At 41.1% G+C, this 17,084-nt stretch overlaps 1 protein-coding gene across 1 annotated transcript in view; it reads right to left on the bottom strand.

Annotated features, from left to right (window-relative positions):
* SYNE2 (spectrin repeat containing nuclear envelope protein 2) overlaps positions 1-17,084 on the bottom strand; it is a 503,718-nt gene that overhangs the window by 385,683 nt on the left and 100,951 nt on the right. Inside the window, 6 exon segments of the mRNA XM_089687495.1 lie at positions 1,762-1,862; positions 8,376-8,572; positions 13,419-13,594; positions 13,748-13,840; positions 13,939-14,016; positions 15,868-15,963. Of these exon segments, the coding sequence (XP_089543621.1) occupies positions 1,762-1,862; positions 8,376-8,572; positions 13,419-13,594; positions 13,748-13,840; positions 13,939-14,016; positions 15,868-15,963 (741 nt within the window).

Below are 17,084 nucleotides of genomic sequence, written 5' to 3'. Positions count from 1 at the left end.
AGTTTTTAGTAAGGGAAAGGCAGAAATGTTATAAATGTCTATTTGTATGAGAATTACTTCCCTTTTTGGGTTTTTGTATTAACATGAAAAATTTAATAAATATTTAAATTAAAAAAAAAAAAAAATCCCACTGATCCAAAAATGTCCAAAAAGAAGTCCAAATAGTGTCCACAAATATCCCAAATATATTCACTCTTTTCCTCCACTGAAAGGATTGGCTGCTATTTCATCCAAAACGCACCTCGAAATAAGATATAAAAATATCTAGCGCATTACCTCAATAACAACAAAAATAACAATAATCACCCCGTGCAACCAAAATACACTTCAAAAACTTATAGTGAGAAAAAAAAAAAATAAAAAAATAAAAAAAATATATATATATATATATATATAAAATTAATTCCTTATAGTGCATATAATCACACACATCAAACCGTGAACACTCCGTATCAGTGTCTACCATCAACCAACACACAGTAGTACTAGGTACTATTACCCTCTCATGAGTATTGAAAATTCTCAGACATTATTATGGAATAATGTTCTTCCACCTCATCTTCCAAGTTAATTATTTTCTTTCCAAGGTCCTCAGAGAGATAAACAGGGTCTCAGGGCTAGTGTTTCAAGTATATAAATCACTTTTTATTCAAAACTTACATGTAAAATTAGAAATATCAGCTCCAGACATGGCTAGAAACTTCTCCAACCAAACATCATGTGTTTCAAACCAACAAAATGGCCGCGGCGACACTTCCGGTCTACGTACGTGCGCCTTGACGTCACTCCCCTAACGCGTTTCGTCACTTCCGGACTTCGTCTGAAGGGGAGTGACGTCAAGGCGCATGTACGTAGACCGGAAGTGTCGCCGCGGCCATTTTGTTGGTTTGAAACGCATGATGTTTGGTTGGAGAAGTTTCTAGCCATGTCTGGAGCTGATATTTCTAATTTTACATGTAAGTTTTGAATAAAAAGTGATTTATATACTTGAAACACTAGCCCTGAGACCCTGTTTATCCCTCTGAGGACCTTGGAAAGAAAATAATTAACTTGGAAGATGAGGTGGAAGAACATTATTCCATAATAGTGTCTGAGCATTTTCAATACTCATGAGAGGGTAATAGTACCTAGTACTACTGTGTGTTGGTTGATGGTAGATACTGATTTGCAGTGATCACGGAGTGTTCACGGTTTGATGTGTGTGATTATATGCACTATAAGGAATTAATTTAATATATATATATATATTTTTTTCTCACTAAGTTTTTGAAGTGTATTTTGGTTGCACGGGGTGATTATTGTTATTTTTGTTGTTATTGAGGTAATGCGCTAGATATTTTTTATATCTTATTTCGAGGTGCGTTTTGGATGAAATAGCAGCCAATCCTTTCAGTGGAAGAAAAGAGTGAATATATTTGGGATATTTGTGGACACTATTTGGACTTCTTTTTGGACATTTTTGGATCAGTGGGATTTTGTTGCACATTATATGTTTGTAATTTGGAAATTGATTTTTATTTTATTTTATTAATTTACTTTTATAATTTACAAAAAGGTTGTGTATATATATATATGTTTACAAAGTTGCTGAATGCCTGGAATTCAGCTTTAAATTACACTTTATTACATTTTTCAACACTGTACTCCACCGTATTATTATTAAAACAATTATTAAAGTTAAATATTCAAGACAAATGATTAATTTGTAACGGCAACTGAATTTGACAGTTTGTTGGCTATGGTGACAGACAGATGACATACTGTTGTGTCTCTTGCAGGATCTGCTCTATTCTTCGAGTACTGTAAGAACTGAGCCACATACGTCATAACTGATTTTTCATCAGGATCCGAAACATTTAGATCTGTAAAACAATAAGAAGTCATCAAACAGGCTGCATGAACATTTATTATGGGCAACAGAGAATATTTTTTTAGAACAGTTATAAAGTTGTTAAAGGGGGGATGCCAGCATATATTGTTTACTATTCCAAACAACACTCCTGCCTATAGTACAGTTCTTGTTCACATATGTAAAATAAATTAAGTTTTAACCCATCACAACAGCTGTTTTTTGCACATTTAAAAAAATAATTTGAGGCCTGAAGATTACATAAAACCCCCAAAACATTGTATATTTTCCAAAAGCAGACAACCTAGAGAATAAAAAATAGTAGCAATTCCAGTATTTTATGTCACATGATATTAGCACAGTGGCATATGAAACAAAATGTCAGTATATTTTACATAGGTGACACTTTAAAAGCCCCTACAGGTCATCAGTTCAGAGTTAATCATGAATATGTGCCTAGAATATTGCTCCCACTCCAGCATGCGCAGCGATATCCAACAAGTGTAGCTCAACTGATATTCTCATTTGAAGGCGCCCCCAACACTTGCATTTACATTGTTTATGTGTGTGCATGTGGTGATGGAGGGCTTGGGTGTACCTTATATTTTTTGCTTTTTTACATCCGATGTCTCATGACTCCTGATGTCTCACCTGTCCTCCAATGAATATTTTTTGCTTTTTTACATCCGATGTCTCATGACTCCTGATGTCGCATCTGTCCTCCAATGAATTTAATACTGTGAAGATCATACTTCATTAGCCTTACTGGCTGGGCACAGTGACACCAGGACCTGGAATTGACATTTTACGTCATGTCTGGGCCAGTCACGGGAAGGGGAGATTAGCTGATGTAACGCCCTCCAGGTTTGCTAGGTAGTTTGTTTTTTTTTCAGTCAGAGGCTGGGTAGCAGCCTGGGATGAGTCAGCCTGTGAGTGAGACAGGAGTTCACCTCAGGACAGGCTAGGGAGGTTCTAAGGTCAGAGCTTCTGGAGCCCTCCCACCTCTCCAGATACCTAAAAGCTTTCTGGAGGAGGTATGGAGGAGGGAAGGTAGCTCAGATTTACACGCTTAAAATGTTACTAAACCCAAAATAGTAAAATCAGTCTGTGTTTTCAGTAAAGCATGCTTGTTATACTCATTGTGGAACCTAAGGAGTTAATCCTCTGCATTGTGTTAAAAGGCTGTTTGATCCTTTCTTCTCTGTTCCTCCCCTTTTTCAAGTTCCAGACTGAACTGTAGGCACATGCTCAGTTTGGTGTATAGAGCTAGAGAGGTTTTTTTTTCTTGGGAGAGTGCATGTGATCAGCACAGGGTCAATCTGCACTGCTCAGGCAGAGGTCAGAGGATTTCCATCCTCCTAGAGCAGAAAGAAAACTCCTCCTACAAGCTTTAGCTAGTGCTGGGCTGAACACTACAGTGGGGCAAAAAAGTATTTAGTCAGCCACCAATTGTGCAAGGTCTCCCACTTAAAAAGATGAGAGAGGCCTGTAATTGGTATCATAGGTAGACCTCAACTATGAGAGACAAAATGAGGAAAAAAATCCAGACAATCACATTGGCTGATTTGGAAAGAATTTATTTGCAAATTATGGTGGAAAATAAGTATTTGGTCACCTACAAACAAGCAAGATTTCTGGCTCTCACAGACCTGTACCTTCTTCTTTAAGAGGCTCCTCTGTCCTGCACTCATTACCTGTATCAATGGCACCTGTTTGAACTTGTTATCAGTATAAAAGACACCTGTCCACAACCTCAAACAGTCACACTCCAAAATCTCTCTCCTCCAAACACGACGAATTGTGTTTCTACCAAACAGTTCTATTTTGGTTTCATCTGACCATATGACATTCTCCCAATCCTCTTCTGGATCATCCAAATGCTCTCCAGCAAACATCAGACGGGCCCGGACATGTACTGGGTTAAGCAGGGGGACACGTCTGGCACTGCAGGATCTGAGTCCCTGGCGGCGTAGTGTGTTACTGATGGTAGCCTTTGTTACGTTGGTCCCAGCTCTCTGCAGGTCATTCACTGGGTCCCCCTGTGTGGTCCTGGGATTTTTGCTCACTGTTCTTGTGATCATTTTGACCCCACGGGGTGAGATCTTGCGTGGAGCCCCAGATCGAGGGAGATTATCAGTGGTCTTGTATAACTTCCATTTTCTAATTATTGCTCCCACAGTTGATTTGCTCACACCAAGCTGCTTGCCTATTGCAGATTCAGTCTTCCCAGCCTGGTGCAGGTCTACAATTTTGTTTCTGGTGTCCTTCGACAGCTCTCTGGTCTTCCCCATAGTGGAGTTTGGAGTGTGACTGTTTGAGGTTGTGGACAGGTGTCTTTTATACTGATAACAAGTTCAAACAGGTGCCATTGATACAGGTAATGAGTGCAGGACAGAGGAGCCTCTTGAAGAAGGTACAGGTCTGTGAGAGCCAGAAATCTTGCTTGTTTGTAGGTGACCAAATACTTATTTTCCACCATAATTTGCAAATAAATTCTTTCCAAATCAGCCAATGTGATTGTCTGGATTTTTTTTCTCATTTTGTCTCTCATAGTTGAGGTCTACCTATGATGTCAATTACAGGCCCCTCTCATCTTTTTAAGTGGGAAAACTTGCACAATTGGTGGCTGACTAAATACTTTTTTTGCCCCACTGTAATGGAAGTCACAGGACTGCTCTAACTGCTGATGAGAAAAGGTATTCAGAAGTTTATATTTACTAAAATAATTGCACTTCCATGTTCTGTGTACTGTGGGAGACGAGATATGGTGGATGCAAGGTCCTGGGTTTAGTAACACTTTAAGGGACCTTGGCCAATCCCCTGTCAGGAGGCTGGGCATAGTGACCAAGGCAACCCTTAGGAATCACAGAGCCGGGGAGTGGCAGAGTTGATGTCAGGAGGAAGATGGAGTGAGAGGCTGGAGTGTAGAGCTTGGAACGGGGACCAGGGAAGGGGCCTACCTACAGTCAGGTGCTGGAGAAGAGGATCTTCACTGTGCCGTCTTCCAAGGGAGGACATCCTGAACAGCAGGGAAGGAGCCAGTCCAGCGGAAGGCCTGAAGTCAGTCACCAACCCATTAAGCTATCAGGAAGGACAGTGTAAGAACTCTTACACCCTAGCTTCTCATCTGGGGCTGCTGTGCTAACTGACAATTTCTGGGCCCCCTTGCCCAGGGAACACCCTCAGTACAGCTGGGTGAAGAGGAGGTACACCATAGAGCTGGAATGCCCTTAAAGGAAAGACTATTTTTGTTCATATCTTTAAATAGTTTCTAAGCAGTTTGTCCTCAGTTTCCTTGGGCATCCCATACACCCCTCAACCCCTTAATAAAACAAAAAAACAAGCTCAAGGACTACCAACTCCAAATGTGTGGAAGAAAATATGTTATCTGGCTGTGCAGAGCTGTAGGGGGACCCAAAACTCAGCGACTCCTAAGGGGGTAGTGCTACAGTAACAGTCCCATCCAACAGACGTTGATTGTTAGATCAACTTCTGTTAAGCGAAAATGGCCATAGATGGATGGATATCTGGCCAAACCAGCTGAATTTCGATCCATCTATGGCCAGCTGTACTTGCATGTAAACAAATTCCTGGCTGCTACAGCAAGCAGGATTTTGTTTACATTTTTAGTCCCAGCTGAAGGCTCTCTCATAGGAGTGAGTCTGATGGCTGTAAAGCTGCCCACACAATTCTACACACTTGTAATAGAGCCACCCCCGCCATGTGGCCCATTGCTCATCTTTCCTTCTTGGGTGCCTCAGACTATCATGGTGAATAGATGGACAGTGGTGGGAGACTAGTGAACTTCTGTCCAGTAATATGATTGTGGAAGCATTGAGCATTTATGAATTCAGAACAGTCAAACCCAGGCTGCTTGGTCCAAGGAAGAAGCCAGTCAAGCAAAGTCTGTGCTTGATCAGCTGCAACAGAGTACAGGGGCGAAATTAGGAGTCTGCGTGTGTCTGCACATACGTAAGAAAACAACTTTGTGCATACAATGTAGTGAGAAAAATAATTCTAGGTCTACCACTCATGATTATCTCTAAAATGATGACCTCTAAAGGGTTTTAAAGCTTTGCTTATGGCCAAATATGGGTACTGTAGTTTCTTGCCTTTCACAAGCACACACGATTTTGAGGCTTGACACATTTGTTATCTATTTACTCAACATCTTTCATATCTTCTGAGAAAAATTTGCATTTTAGTATTTACATACTCTGGAAGCAAAAGGGTTAAAGCAGACAATAATCTACTCCACTTGAACAGCAGCCAAACAACATGCTGTAAACGTATCATCACTAGAGTCATATCATGAGTAAGAGCTAGTAGCTTGAAATGCGTTGACTGTTTCCTTACTCCCAGTGTGGCTACTGTTTCTGGATATGGCATTTGAAAGAACATCAACAAAGTGGATGCAGTTTTCAAGTGTGGAGCCCCTTGGATCCTGTTGCATTTGTTCAACACTAGAGGGGACTTGGAGTCTTGGACTGAAAAGACCCAGTGCTGTAAAAGGTGGAATATTAAAGTGGAAGGCAATCAAAACCTAGCTAAGGTTAAAATCTACTCCAACCCCCATTCTAATCTTATTCTATCCACCATGTAAAGGAAAGATGTGTATATTTACCTATTCTGAAACAGCTCTGGTTACATGATCAGGAAGAGATCATGAAGAGACATGAAGAGGAGAGATCACCAAAAACAGATGCAGAGCCTGGGTGATGACAAGACCTACAATGCAGCTTCTGTTGTCGGCTGCCCCTCCACTACGCAGAAGAGCTGGTCATGTGACCGGATAAGTTCGACTTCAGAATAGGTATGTATAGGCATCTTTCTTTTTACAGGGTAGATAGAATAGGCTAGGGGTCTGCAACCTTTAAGACATAAAGAGCCACTTGGACCCGTTTCCGAGAGGGAAAAAAAGACTGGGAGCCGCAAAACCATTGCAACATTTAAAACAAATCCGACACTGCATATATTGCGAAAAGCGCTCTGGTCATGAAGGGGGTTTAAGGGCCCAGTAAGCAAAGGGTTAACCAGGGCCACAGTGTATTGTCATAATCACAATCATAGCCTTAGGTCAGTGGTGGGCAACCTTTTTTTCCAACTGAGCCAAATCTCGCCAAAACCACGATTGAAATTTATTTTGAGAGAAACATTTTTAAAACTGAAAATACATCCCCCATATAGTAATTCATCCCCCATAGTAATTCATCCCCCATATAGTAATTCATCCCCCCATAGCAATTCATCCCCCCTATAGTAATTCATCCCCCCTATAGTAATTCATCCCCCCTATAGTAATTCATCCCCCATAGTAATTCATCCCCCATAGTAATTCACCCCCCATATAGTAATTCATCCCCCATAGTAATTTATCCCCCATATAGTAATTCATCCCCCATATAGTAATTCATCCCCCATATAGTAATTCATCCCCCATAGTAATTCATCCCCCATATAGTAATTAATTCATCCCCCATAGTAATTCATCCCCCATATAGTAATTCATCCCCCATATAGTAATACATCCCCCATATAGTAATACATCCCCCATATAGTAATTCATCCCCCATATAGTAATTCATCCCCCCTATAGTATTTCATCCCCCTATAGTATTTCATCCCCCCTATAGTATTTCATCCCCCCTATAGTATTCCATCCCCCCTATAGTAATTCATCCCCCATATAGTAATTCATCCCCCATATAGTAATTCATCCCCCATAGTAATTCATCCCCCATATAGTAATTCATCCCCCCTATAGTAATTCATCCCCCCTGTGTCAATTCACTTACCTTTGCTCCGCGCGTTCCTCTAGCTGTGTTCCCGCGCCGTTCTGGTCTTCAGGGCGGACTGTGAGAGGAGAGGAGTTCGTCACGCTGCCCCGCCTACATCCTGACAGCCAATGTTTGGAGGAGGGAGGGGAGCGGGTGCCCGGCACATAGAAGAGCTGCATTAAAAGAGCCGCGGCTTGCCGACCCTATTGCCTGTCACCTGGTGGGCAGTGTGCTCCGGAGCCGCAGGAAAGGTGAAAAAGAGCCGCATGCGGCTCCGGAGCCGCGGGTTGCCGACACCCGGAATAGGCTTAGAATGGGGGTGGGAGCAGATTTAAGCTTAGTTGCCTTGCCTTCCACTTTAAACACTTTCTCCCTAAGACCCCTATTACACAGCATTATTTTTTTTTTTTTTTTTAGTTTCAGAGAAGTTTTAGTTCATGCTCATACAAATATCATCCAAAGAACTCATTGTGATTGTTGGGAATTAAGGATTATTAGAGGGATTTTCCAGGTCAGAATCATTCTGGATCCATCCCAGAAGTCCTGTAGAAAACAAAAGGGGGAAGAGCGGGGATTTTAAAATCCCAGACCGCTTAACTAGCTGTGTGGGCACTGACCGCTCATCACCACTGAAGTATAGCAAGGACCTGGGGGTTGAAGGGAGTTCGTCCAACTTTTCACTTTTTTCTGAAAAGGTGAACTTAAACTTTAAATTATCTTCGTTACTTAATGTCCAATCACTTATATACCTTCTGGTTCAAGGAGTCTTGGAATTTTTAACTCTTCTTCTGCAATTCTGAAAGCTTCTTGCAGTTTCTCCTCATTAGATTTGACCTGAAGTTTCTCCATATCAACCAGGTCAGGCCTCAAGGAGTGAATAATTGCTAGGAAAGCCTGCCCATTTTTCCAGCTGGATTTAAAATCTTTCACATTGACAGATCCCACCCTAAAACAGAGAAGGAAAGGATTAGAGTTTGTTGTATCATTTATTATTAAATGCATATCAGAGGATTGTAGGCAGTTGCCAGATTTCTGGCTACCCACTATATATAGAACAGGCGATGGTGATTGGATCTCTCCAATGAAGTCTTTGATAAACCTGAGATACCCAATGGGTGATTCAATCCACTTTCACCTATTCCATATTTAAATATTCGCTTTGGGAGGACTCACTCTTTAAAGCCCATTCCAAGGCAACTAAAAAAATACCCCTTACAATGGGGCTGTAAGTGCACTACAAGTGTGAAATGCTCATTTTGATCTAAGGCAGTGGTTTCCAAAATGTGGCCCTACACTTGCCTTATCCAGCCCTTGGGGCACTATGCCTCTCACTGACTGAAAGACACCATTCCTCCTGACATCAATGATCGGGCACTATTCCTCCCACTCACATCAATGTTCATCCCCCTAAAGTCTGAAGAACAAGTAAACTGGCCCTTTGTTTAGAAAGTTTGGAGACCACTGGTCTAAGAGGGGGGGGAAAAAAAGAGGATTTACCTATCTGATCATATATTCCTCCCTGCAGCTAGACCGGTTCATTCAGGTTCTTCTACCCCATACTCCTGCAGTCTAGGGTTCTGAAGTCATGAAGACCAACACAGTCAAATACGGGTACCCGCCCCCCCCCCCCACTCCCCAAAGGTCCGCAGTCTCTGGTCATCTCCTGTACTACGTCCGCAGTCTCTGGTCATCTCCTGTACTACGTCCGCAGTCTCTGGTCATCTCCTGTACTACGTCCGCAGTCTCTGGTCATCTCCTGTAATACGTCCGCAGTCTCTGGTCATCTCCTGTAATACGTCCGCAGTCTCTGGTCATCTCCTGTAATACGTCCGCAGTCTCTGGTCATCTCCTGTAATACGTCCACAGTCTCTGGTCATCTCCTGTAATATGTCCACAGTCTCTGGTCATCCCTGTACTATGTCTGCCGTCTCTGGTCATTTCCTGAACTATGTCTGCAGTCCATTGGTTCAGAATATTTTTTTTCTTGTTTTCTTCCTCTAAAATCTAGGTGCGTCTTATGGTCAGATGCGTCTTATGGAGTGAAAAAGACGGTACTTTCCTATCTATTTACTAATGCTGGCAGCATAAGGGTTAACAAAAGTTAATGTTGATCCTGAGAGTGAAGTCCACTTTAAATAACAGCTTCAAACTACAAGTGTAATCAACTAGTAATCTGCCAAAGCTTATCTGGGACAAGTCTGAAGTTTATCTTCATTTACCTTAGCTGCAGTTGTAGTTTCTTGTACTCGTGTTCTATATCTCAGGTATAAAGAATACAGTGTGCTGCAAATTATAAGCTGGACCTTAGCCACCCTTTACAAGCTACTGAATATGAAATCATAACAATTAATGTATGCTATCGGCAAGTGAATTAAAAATGCTTCCTGCGTATAAAGAAGGGGAAAACACCAGATAACCAGATAGATTTTTTATCTATGATAAACAAATTTCAGCAAAGGCTAGAGCGCCAAAGACAAGCGGCTTTAAGGGAGTGGCTGCACGGAGTGGTGGGAACCTTGCAGTAGCAAGGGGGTGAGTAAAACTGGTTTTTAAGGGCAACAAAGACTAAAAAAGCATTTAATCTTTGCAGTGCGGTGGGGGGAGCACACAAGTGTATGTCCAGTTACAACGTTTTGCTGGTCATATATGGCAACTATCAAGTCAATCCTCCTTCCCCCTTTAACTTTTTTTTTTTTGCTGTCCTCTCCTTTTCTCTCTTTTCTTTATTTCTTACTCTTCTTCTCCCCTGTTCAGAAGTTTTGGATCTCTATGTTGTTACAGATGTTTAAAGTTCAGAGATGCCCCAAACTGTATAGGTATTGGTTAGATATTCTCGATTGCATAAATTCTGTGTTTGGGGTGTCCATGGGACTGGATCCTAAGTTATGTATATTGGGCTACATGAATGAGGGGACCTTCTCGTAGAATACACAAATTGCAGTGCTTAGATGTTTCTTTCAGGCTCGGAAGCTTATTGCACAAAGATGGCTGGCATTGGACCCTCCTACAAGTATAAAATGGGTTAAAATTGTAAAAAATACAGTGAGAAGTGAAAAGTTTGTCTACGTGAAAAAGAGAGGTCTTGATAAATCTGAGAAAATATGGGGACCGTGGGTGAATACTATGGGATTAGCCTTTGAGAGGGTGGTGAATAAACGGTTATGATATATTTTAAAATGTGGAAATAAGAAATGAATGCATATTATGTTTATATTTGGGAAAAAAGGCCTAATAGGCTTAAAAAATATAGGTAAGAGAGTGATGCAACACTGTATGTGTGGGAAAGGGGATGGGGGTAGGTTATGTTATTTGTATGTATGGAATATAATGTATGTATGTAGGTGTAAATTAAAAACTGTTTCAAATTAAAATAATTTGATACAAAAAAAAAAAAAGAAAAAAGAGAGAGCAAAGTTGTCACCTAGCCTATTTTCGGACATGTTGCCTATGTCTGGGGGGTGTTCTTCATAGACTGCTGTATCTCCCGATATTGTGTATGGTTACTGTTACCGATCCCCCCCGCCTATTTCACAATTGTGATGGAATGGTGGTCCCCCCACGTGTGTTTGAAAAAGGTATAAATAATTTAAAAAAAATTTTTTGTCAGCTTTCTATACAGTGAGGAAGGGTTAGAACCCCTGTCAGGATTTAAATGCATTAGAGAGGTTTTGCCATACTTTCTGTTCTGCTAACATTTCTCTAACCAAGAAGCGAAGGTAACTCTCTAAACAGCAACGCAGATGCAAACTGTACTTAGGGAAGGCTAGAACCTCTATCATATCTTTATTTCTGTGTCTCTGTTGCAGAAAAATCTCTCTAAAGTCCCATTCACACCTGAAGGTTTTTAGCTTGAAGCTACTGTATAGCACATAACGTCTAAAATATGTGAAAAAAAATGCATATTAAAAAAGACTTTAAAATCGCCTGAAGAAAACTATGCTTAAGCTTATGTTTAGCCAATTTTTTATATTGTTCTTCCCTGCCCGTTATGTCTTTTTTTTTTACCTGATTAAAGGTCCCCAGAAACCCTTTTTGCAGCCCTTGGGATGACATCATAGTGCTCTCCTGGCCATCAGAGCAAACAGGAAGGAAGGAAGGGAGGGATTCCTTTGTCACTTCCATTCATCCTTTCCTGATATGATGATCAGCATGGACACTGATGATTGGCATTGAGGAGGAGGATATTCAGCGATGAAAATATTGAGATCCTTCCTCTTTTTGTGTATGATGACGCAGCAAAGAATAGCTAACAGTGGAGGTTCAGCTGAGCATTTCCAGCGCAATCAGAAATCTTACAAACCTCGATACTATGAATACGTATTTGTGGTCAATTGAACCCCATACAGAAGGGATCTCCAATATTTCAAAACAAAGGGCCAGTTTACTGTCCTTCAGATCTTAAGGGGGCCAGACTGTGGCCAAAGGGAGCAGAAAATTCCCCATCATTCACCTTTGGCTTCATGCACACAGGATGTTTTGGCAACTCTTCTAGAAGACTTTCCTCTTGGCAGCAGTATTTTGGCAGAAAAAAATGCCTGACGCTTGTTAAAGTGTATGACGCATCCAGGCGCATCAATCGCTTTGCCGTTAATTCACTTTATTGGCCAGAATAATAATTTATTCTGGCCAGTGAAATGAATCAACGCTCAATCGCTAAACATGCCTAGCAATACTGTGCGTTTAAACATGTTCAGTCGTATTTACACACGTCTAGCATTTTTTTCTGCCAAAATGCTGCTGCTCCTGGATGCACTGGCAGTGGATTTTTTTCTCTGCCTCTAAACTCCCATTTCTAAACTCCTCTAAAAGTTTTTGTGTGCATGGACACACAAGCTAACATGCAGCAGTGTTTGGAGCAGTGTTTCTCAACCTACTTTCAATCCAGACACCCTTTAAAATTATGGACAATTTCAAGGCACCCTCTAAAATTATGGACAGTCCTGAGGCACCCCATTCTAAAATGTAAAAAACGATTGTAATAGTTTTATATAACTCAGCAACATCCACACATGGATGTCCAACGCTAGAGGTGATTTATTCTTCCCAATCAAATGCACTTTTGCACACTGGTCCTGACTAGTAATACAGTGTTTCTCCATCACTGAGCTAATGGGACCCCAGCACTGATGGAGAGGGGCAGGGGAGGGTCAAATAAGGATGCTATCCATGCAACTGACATCCTCCTTAGCAAATGGTGATGTCACTGGTTGTCAGGACACCGGTGGCTAGATGGTAGTAATGGCGCACAATGAAAACCTGTGGCTTTGTGTAACTAAAAGGCAAGCTTGTTCCATCCACTGGCTTGTATACAAGTTTTGGGCAACTTTTAGACATTTTGTCAAGGAACCCTTAAAGAAACCCCAAGGCACCCTGGTTCAGAAAGGCTGGTTTAGAGGCAGGAAAAAAAATGCAGGACACCCTTAGGAACAATTGAAAAAACATCCAGTGCACACGAGGCCTTAATGGGAGGAATAGTGCCCCATTGCTGGTATCAGTGCAAGGAAGAGTACCCCATCGATGAAGTCTATGTGAGGAATATGCCTCACACCAGTGGAAGAGATAGTAACCCAAGAGCCAGATAAAGGCAAGCAAAGGGTTGTAGTCAGCCCACACATTTCATTTTTTGGGCACAGGAAATGCAGCTTTACTGTACAATCCTACATTCCTAATTTTTGTCCAAACTGATGCTTAGGTACATATTTGTAGAAGCAATACAAACTATAAAGAGGAGGTAATAAACATACATGGCAAAGACATCATTTTGGGAAGACTTGTTAATACTCTATACATACCGTGCGCACTGCTCCTGAGCCCAGTGTAACAGAACTTTCTGTGCAGATATCTTCCATCTAGATCTGGCACTCCGCTTCGGGGATGGGCTTGCAGTTGGTGAAATGTCTTTCTTGGTGTCACACTTAACTGGTTGCAGATCATCAGGAGCAGCCAAAATGCTTGCCAGGCCTTCAATCTATCATAATGTCACAAAAAATAAATACAAAAAAGGGTCAAAAACAGATACGTGGGGGGAAACAAACAATATTTTAATAAAGACGAAAAGTTTTTTTTTTTCTAGAGAGTGTTATCCCATGTTAAAATATAACTCTGATTTTACAACACTTACATGAAAATGTAAAATGATTTGCCAAATGAGGCCAAGCACAATAGAGGGTTTCCCACTAATGATGTCCTCAACATGAATATTTATGAGCTTGATCTACAATGAAAATATGCAATGATTAGTCCAGGGTGAGTTTCTAACGAGGAAAAAGTAAAAAATGAATTGCGTCGGCCTAAACAAGGGTGAATACTCACTGATCGCTTTAGTATAAAGGTCAGAGCCGATTCAATATTACTTCTTGACTGGAATAGGTTTTTGCCTTTTTCACGGGGCTGTTAAAGGAAAAAAAAAAAAAAAGCTACTCATTATTCAGAAATATTCAAACTCAATTGAAGACTTGCACCTTTTAATCTCTTTATAGTCCTGAACCCCATCTTGTTATGACTTGTGCCTGACCTTTGCTCAGACTTGACCTAAAAAACGAAACTGCCGTTTCTTGCCTCATACCGCAGTGTTCTATGTTGGCATAGCTGAGTAACAAACACACCCCTCATCACAGAACTATACTGCAGATAAAGAAAGGGTGGTGTATTTGCACATTTCTGTGCTCACAGCTCTCCACCTAACCCCACCAAGAGGGCTGAACTATCATATTTACACATACTGCACAGCTTACGTAACAGGAAAATGCAGGTAAGACTATAAATATGGTGGTTGTTAGTACAATGCCAATCTGAAGTTACATACGTTTCATTGACTTCAGTTGGTTATTAATTGAGAGCTATGTTTTAAAACAACAATCTATGCCAAAAAAGCTGTGCGCTAGTATTTTCCTTTCACCAAGATGATATTTGCCCTGTAAATGCATTTAACTTCCCAAAAAAAGCAATGCTATTCTTTTTCAGGCACCATGGTCAGGCCTACTTCCAAGACTAAGAGGCCAGCCCATTAATGACACAATAATTTACACCATGCCATTCTGATGTCTGCACAGTAGTATTTATGTTTTGTGCCGTGTATACATTTTTCCACACAGATCAGCCCCTACAGCTGCCTCTGGATTTGAGCACAGTTGAGCCTAAAGTGAAGAATGGAGGAGGAGGAGAGGAAATGCTTCTTCCTGGAAGCAGCAGACGAGTCACAACATTGTCAAACACTAATCCTCTTAGTCTAGCCATAGCCACTTGCCTGGACCTAAAATACTTTTTTTTTTAATAACAAAGGTGTATTCAGGCAGGCCTATACAGTTACTAGTAGGTCCATTTAAAAAGCAGTAATAAACCCAAAAGCAAACACTTATATTATTGCAGCTTACCAATTCTTAAAGGTGGTGGCTGCAATTTCTTTTTAGGCATTCTTTCTTCTATTTTCATATGGTGATCTGGCCAGTAAGTCTGCTATTTTTCAAAAGAACACACTCTCCAGAAGAATGTATCAGTATATAGGGATGAGAAGCTATTTAACACTGACAGGGGTGCCTATAACAATCAGCCTTTATACACAGTTACAGCAAACAATTTTCTCCTTTTGGGATAAAGGTTTTACAAAAATAAAGTGTGAGCTGGAGTTTGACTTAAATTTGTTAGTGTATCTAAATCTGCTAGTACATCTAACACTCCAACGTGCCCCCCCCCCCACCCAGATTGACAAGGCTGATGTCCTGTCCAAAAGTGCTCTTTCATCCAGAGTGTGCTACTGACCAGATCACATGTAATGATTGTTAAGCTGCAAAATATTAAATTTTTGGTTTAGGGTTTATTGCTGCTTTGTTGTGCCCATAGGCATTTACGATCTCTCAATATAGGTGTGTTTTTTTGGGGGTTTTTTTTTGGGTTTTTTAGGTAGTTACAGCTAAGACTCATTAGGATAGATAGAAATTGTTTTGGCTAGAAAACCTCGTATAATCGCTATTAAGCACCCAATCAGACCATGCCTTCATGTCCAACCACCTGCTGTCTATGGTCACCCCCGTTGTCTAAATGAAAGACTGCCCAAAGCAATATGACTTGCCTCATAGCAACCAATCAAATTGAAGCCTGCAATGAAAAATGAGGGTCAGAATAATATTTTGAATTTAATTGGTTGCAAAGAGGCAACACAAACTGATTAAGGCGATTCAAACTTCAAACATTTTTATAATACCATTCATTTTTACATTAAATATTCAGAAAATATGGGATTACCAAGATTTCACCAGACAGAACTTCAAGCAAGTCCAACAGGATATGTCCATTTTGGATATCAGTATACAGATCTGTTACAACCGATGACTGCTGATGCTGTAAAACAATATATTAATGTTTGAAAGGTGATCTTCAGGCACAAAATAATAATGAAAATCATGACAGCAGTGCTGTGGTGTTAATAATCTTGCGAAAAGTACAAAAGAATACTTGCTAAAACTTTTCTTTATAGCCCTCAGACTTTCATTTACAAGCCAAGAAAAAAAACTTCCTGTGTATAAGGGTTAAGGGACATATTTTCCAAGTCACATGCACCGCAGCCCCTAATCATTCTGTACCCCACTTGACTGATAGGGACATAAGTACAGCAGTGTTATTTCCGTCATCAATGAAAATATTTTCATCAAAGTTTTCGTCAGATGCATGTTTTCAGTGACGAAAACTAAATGACAATAAAATTAGAATCAAGTCAGTTGATGAACACTGACGAAAATCAATTCCAATTTTAACTAAAGGAAAATAGAATGAAAATGTGAGAGAGGGACGTTTACTCACATGAACTTCTACTTTCCTGGGAACTCTGTCTGTCTGTTAAAGCCTAAGCCCCTTGAGTATCAGCAAGCAGGCTCCCCCTCTGTCTGCCTGCTGCTGGGAGTTCTGGAACAATGCCATGCAAACCACAGAAGAGCAACTCCTCTGTTGGATTCGTCTGGATGTGACATGGTGAGTGTTACCCCTCCCAGCAAGGTATCAGTGCTTAGCAATAACAGCCTCCCCAGACCGCCCAGTTCTTCACCCTGTACACTCCCCCTCACTCCCATTTACTTCCCCCATCCCCATTTGCAGGTCACCTCCCCATCCCCAAAGTATAAAGAACCCTGCCCTGTGCATTCCCTCACTCCCATTTACTTCCCCATTTGCAGGTCACCTCCCCATCCCCAAAGTATAAAGAACCCTGCCCTGTGCACTCCCTCACTCCCATTTACTTCCCCATCCCCATTTGCAGGTCACCTCCCCATCCCCAAAGTAAAAAGAACCCTGCCCTGTGCACTCCCTCACTCCCATTTACTTCCCTCATCCCCATTTGCAGGTCACCTCCCCATCCCCAAAGTATAAAGAACCCTGCCCTGTGCATTCCCTCACTCCCATTTACTTCCCCATCCCCATTTGCAGGTCATCTCCCCATCCCCAAAGTATAAAGAACCCTGCCCTGTGCA

Source organism: Staurois parvus, unplaced genomic scaffold (genome assembly GCF_062004578.1).
Source record: "Staurois parvus isolate SC_StPar_1 unplaced genomic scaffold, SC_StPar_1.0 ptg000426l, whole genome shotgun sequence".
NCBI lineage: Eukaryota > Metazoa > Chordata > Amphibia > Anura > Ranidae > Staurois > Staurois parvus.
Note: the sequence above shows the minus strand (reverse complement) of the source record. Positions and strands in the feature narration are given on the sequence as shown.